The following is a 5,527-nucleotide window of genomic DNA, read 5'->3' as shown; positions in this document are numbered from 1 at the left end:
AATTTATTTACAGAAATATAATTTATTTAAAATAAGATTTAAAGTTTAAAGATATATGTTAAAAATAAGATACATGGTTTAGGGGTTAGGGGTTAGGGATTAGGATTAAGATTTAGGATTATATATATGATTTGAGTTTTTAAATATATTTGGAGTTTAAAAATTTCTATTATAAGTGTAGATGTTGGATATGTTTTTCTATGTAGAGATTAAGGTTGGGGTTTAAGGTATCAAATATAGAGTGTGAATTTTAAGATTTAGTGTTTGAAGTTTTGGATATAGATTTAAGTTTAAAATTTTAAAATGAATAAATTTTAGACCTTTGAAATTGTGTTAGAGTTTTAATGAAGATTAGAATTTCAAATTTATTAGTTAGAGTTTATGATATAAGCTTCTTAGGGTATGGTTCATCCTGGTTTGATAAGAATCTAAGCACCATATCACTACAAGAAAACAGCATTTTGGCGAGGAAAGTTAACGAGGAAATATAATCCTCGTAAATGTACGAGGAACTTACGAGGAATTTACAACGAAAGAAATAAACCTCGTTATTTTCTCGTAAACTAACGAAGATAACATTTCGTCGTAAAGCCCACGTAACTTTACGTGGTCTTTACGAGGAAATACACTTTCCTCGTAAAACCACGTAAAGCTTGCATTATCTTTACGAGGAAAACTGGAAATATACTTTCCTCGTTAAATCAACGTAAATTTACGTCACCTTTACGAGGAAATGATATACGTGAACTTAACGAGGAATTTTAAAGCACGTTTTTTTTTGCTACCTACCTTTTCCTCGCAAATTCATCGCAAAACTTCAACTACCAGATTCGAAAATTTTCTATAAATATGGAAGTTTCAACATCATTTTAAACACACCAACAAGAAAAAAAAAGAAAAACGTGAAAGGAAAAAAATGTCAGGCTCCGGGAATGTCTACGAGTTGCGGAGGTGGATGTATATGCATAGAGATGCTAACGGGAGAGTGACGAAAGAATACATTGCGGGACTGGAGACATTTATGCATCAAGCAGATTCCACACCGCTCGCCCTAGAAAGCGGTAAGATGTTCTGTCCATGTCGGAAATGCAACAATTCGAAATTGGCAAATCGTGAAAATGTTTGGAAGCATTTAATAAATAGAGGTTTCACGCCAAATTACTATATCTGGTTTCAACATGGAGAAGGTTATAATAATTATGATCAGAATGAAGCTAGTAGTAGTAATAGCAATTTTCAGGAAGAACCGGTTGCTCTTCATTTGCATAATGAACCTAGTTACCATCAGGAGGAGCAGATGGTAGATTTTGATAGGGTTCATGATATGGTAACTGATGCATTTGTAGCTCATGATGAAGATGAAGAACCTAACATAGATGCAAAAAAGTTTTATGAAATGTTAAATGCGGCGAATCAACCACTTTACAGTGGTTGTAGAGAAGGTCTCTCTAAATTGTCGTTGGCTGCTAGAATGATGAATATTAAAACTGATCACAATCTACCTGAAAGTTGCATGAATGAATGGGCAGACTTGTTCAAAGAGTATTTGCCGGAAGACAATGTGTCTGCTGATTCTTATTATGAGATTCAGAAACTGGTGTATAGTCTTGGGTTGCCTTCGGAGATGATAGATGTTTGCATCGACAACTGCATGATCTACTGGGGAAATGATGAGAAGTTAGAAGAATGTCGATTCTGCAAGAAGCCACGATTCAAGCCGCAAGGACGGGGACGTAATAGGGTACCGTACCAAAGGATGTGGTACCTACCAATTACAGACAGATTGAAAAGATTGTACCAATCAGAGCAGACTGCTGGAAAGATGAGATGGCATGCCGAGCATACTCAGACGGATGGTGAGATGACACATCCATCAGATGCAAGAGCCTGGAAACATTTTAACAAAGTATATCCGGAATTCGCTAGCAATATCCGGAATGTGTATCTCGGATTATGCACAGATGGATTTAGTCCATTCGGAATGTCAGGGAGACAATATTCATTGTGGCCAGTCTTTCTTACGCCATACAACCTGCCACCGGAGATGTGCATGCAACGGGAGTTGCTATTCTTGACCATATTAATACCTGGTCCGAAACATCCTAAAAGGTCGCTGGATGTTTTCCTGCAACCACTGATAAAAGAGTTGAAGGATTTGTGGTCAACAGGGGAGAGGACGTATGACTGCTCAACGAAGACGAATTTCACGATGCGAGCGATGCTTTTGTGGACCATAAGTGACTTTCCTGCCTATGGGATGTTGTCGGGATGGACTACACATGGGAGATTAGCTTGTCCATATTGTAATGGAGCGACAGATGCGTTTCAACTGAAGAATGGGAGGAAGACAAGTTGGTTCGATTGTCATCGTAGATTTCTTCCCATTGGCCATCCGTACCGAAGAAACAAGACATTGTTTAGGCACAAAAGGGTTGTGAGAGACACTCCTCCTCCATATTTAACTGGAGAAGAAACTGAAAAGCAACTCGATTACTATGGAGCTTTGGAAACAGTTCCTCGTGGTGGTAATTGGCATGTTCCCCCTAATATGCCTGATTCTTACGGTGTTCATCACAACTGGCACAAGAAGAGTATATTTTGGGAGTTGCCATATTGGAAGGATCTTCTTCTGCGCCACAACCTCGATGTGATGCATATAGAGAAGAATTTCTTTGAGAACATCATGAATACAATATTGAATGTCCCGGGGAAGACAAAAGACAACATAAAATCGAGGTTAGACTTGCCGGATATTTGCTCAAGAAGCGAGTTACATATAAACAGCAATGGGCAAGTTCCTGTTCCGATATTCAGATTGTCTTCAGAAAAAAAGTCGGTGTTGTTCAACTGGGTAGCATCAGAAGTGAAATTCCCCGATGGGTATGTTTCAAATCTGTCTAGATGCGTTGAAAAGGGTCAAAAGTTCTCCGGGATGAAGAGTCATGACTGTCATGTCTTTATGCAACGACTACTTCCCTTTGCTTTTGCGGAGCTACTTCCTACAAACGTACATGAAGCACTTGCAGGTACTATATTATATATTGCAGTTATTTTATATATAATGATTTAGTTTGAAATATATATGACTAATATGTGTATAATTGTTTTTGGAATATACAAGGCATTGGAGCATTTTTCAGGGATCTGAGCACCCGCACCCTTAAAGTAGAAGTCGTGGAACAGCTTCAAGAGAACATTCCCATCTTATTGTGCAACTTGGAGAAGATATTTCCTCCTGGGTTTTTTGACGTAATGGAGCATCTAGCTGTCCACCTTCCATATGAGGCATTGCTTCGTGGACCTGTACATTACGGATGGATGTATCAGTATGAGCGAGCCATGAAATATTTGAAGGGAAAAGCAAAGAACCTTGCAAAGGTTGAAGGTTCTATAATTGCTGGAAGTTTGACGGAAGAAACTTCTCACTTCACATCGTACTACTTTGCGTCAAAAGTACGTACTCGGAAAAGAGCTCCAAGGAGATATGATGATGGTGGTGTCGCGCCAACATACGCAGTTGCTGGTGTTCCAGACATCTTTAGCCAGATTGGGCGACTGGGTGGAAAATCAAAAGAGGTTTGGTGGTCGAGTGAAGAAGACGCTCATAGTGCACACACCTATATTCTACTTAATTGTGAGGATCCATTGATTCGTTATTTTGAAAGGTAACATAAATGGACACGTATATATAAATTAACACATATATATAATTGCCAAATATTAATTAATATAAAAAGTGATTTTACAGCCTATTTGTTTCACAAGTCGAAGAAACATTCCCTGGTATATCCACAACTGACGTAGACAAAAGGAAAGATCAACACTTTATAAAATGGTTGAAGAGTCAGGTATTAACTCAAACTCTTTATTCATAAATGATTTGTATTTTAACGTTCACTTTGTTTTTGCAGGTTGATTTTGACGACGATGCAGATTATCCTAAGTGGTTACATGAAGTAATTCAATCTCCACATGTAAAGGTCACCACTTCACAGATGTATTTCACACGAGGCTATACTTTTCACACATATGAGTATGGTAGACAGCGGGCAACCAGTAACTATGGAATATGTGTGAAAGGGGAAACCGATTTCTACGGTATCTTGACAGAGATTATCGAAGTGGAATTTCCAGGGATATTGAAGCTGAAATGCGTCCTCTTCAAATGTGAGTGGTTCGACCCCGTCGTCAACAGAGGTGTTCGGTTTAACAAATTCGGTGTAGTTGATGTCAATGGTGGAAGAAGGTACAACAAATTCTTTATTTGGCATACATGAGTAGAATAAGCTTATTTCTATGTTTTCTTTATTTTCAGGTACAACAAATTCGAGCCTTTCATCTTAGCTTCACAAGCAGATCAAGTTAGCTACCTTCCATACCCTCGGATGAGAGAATCGGGAATAAATTGGTTATCCGTGATCAAAGTTACACCTCGAGGACGAATCATAAGTGGAGAAGAACCACCATTGCAAGAAGAACAGATAAATGAAGTCGAGGAACCTGAACAACAAATTGATGACATTCTTCTCATTGATCCGCATAATCATGAGTATGAAGATCTTACCGACGATGGCACAGATGAAGCTGTTGAAGACGAGTTTAATGAAAATGATGATGTTTCTAGTGATGACGAAAATGTATCTGATTGATGTATTTGTGTTTTAATATGATTGATTTTCAGACTTAATGCATGTGATTCGATTATAAAAAAAAATATTGAGTTTGAGGTTTTGAATGAAAAATAAAGGATTGAGGTTTGGGATTGGAATATGAAGAGTAGAAGATAGGAAAGATGGTGTTTGTGGTTTGGGGTTTTTGATTTTAGAGGTTTAGAAAGAAAACCTCGTTAATTCCTCGTAATTTACGACGAAATAACGAGGAAAGTAGAAAAAAAGAAATACACGGGCCTCGTTAATTCCACGTAAGCACAAATCGTCGTAACGACCTCGTAAGCTTACGTGGAATTAACGAGGCTTTCTTTTTTTTTTTATTTCCTCGTTATTTCCTCGTAGGTTTACGAGGTTTTAACGAGATATGTTGTCTAAACCCCTAAACCCTAAACCCCAAACCCCATCTTTCTTATCTATTTTGTCTAAATCCCAAACTCCAAACCCCATTAATAATTTTCAAATCTTCAAAAGATTATATTTTTAAATCTTCAAAAGATTATATTTTCAAATCTTCAAATGATTATATTTTTGTTGCAATTAAGATAAAAAAATTTAAATAAATAATTTGATTTTGTATAAGTTTATATTAGAAAGAAGAGATTGATATTAGAAGTTAAAGAATTGTGGTTATAAATTTTGAGGTTTGATATGTTATGAATATATGAAGTAGAATATAAGAAAGATGGGGTTTAAGGTTTGGGGTTTCGAGTTTAGAGGTTTAGAAAATAACCTCGTTAATAACTCGTAACTTACGAGGCTTTTACGAGGAACAGAAAGACGGGCCTCGCTATTTCATCGTTTGATTCGGGACGGGCCTCGCAATTTCCTCGTAAGGTTACGAGGTTTTTACGAGGAAC

General features: G+C 37.2%; 1 protein-coding gene across 2 annotated transcripts; it reads left to right on the top strand.

Annotated features, from left to right (window-relative positions):
• Nucleotides 1–1,104: 1,104 nt before the first annotated feature.
• On the top strand, nt 1,105–4,824 carry LOC130507511 (uncharacterized). Of its 2 annotated transcripts, XM_057002216.1 has the most exons (5): nt 1,105–3,026; nt 3,122–3,665; nt 3,749–3,848; nt 3,912–4,246; nt 4,316–4,824. In XM_057002216.1, the coding sequence occupies exons 1-5, from the start codon at nt 1,298–1,300 to the stop codon at nt 4,647–4,649; spliced, it is 3,042 nt and encodes a 1,013-aa protein (XP_056858196.1). In that variant the 5' UTR covers nt 1,105–1,297; the 3' UTR covers nt 4,650–4,824. The 2 variants fall into 2 exon arrangements, with proteins under 2 accessions (XP_056858196.1, XP_056858197.1); XM_057002217.1 differs by lacking the exons at nt 3,749–3,848; nt 3,912–4,246 and having other exon boundaries at nt 1,109–3,026; nt 4,316–4,687.
• Nucleotides 4,825–5,527: the final 703 nt, after the last annotated feature.

Source organism: Raphanus sativus, unplaced genomic scaffold, assembly GCF_000801105.2.
Source record: "Raphanus sativus cultivar WK10039 unplaced genomic scaffold, ASM80110v3 Scaffold4664, whole genome shotgun sequence".
NCBI classification, from domain to species: domain Eukaryota; kingdom Viridiplantae; phylum Streptophyta; class Magnoliopsida; order Brassicales; family Brassicaceae; genus Raphanus; species Raphanus sativus.
The sequence above is the reverse complement of the archived record's forward strand: the minus strand, read 5'-3'. Positions and strand labels throughout refer to the sequence as shown.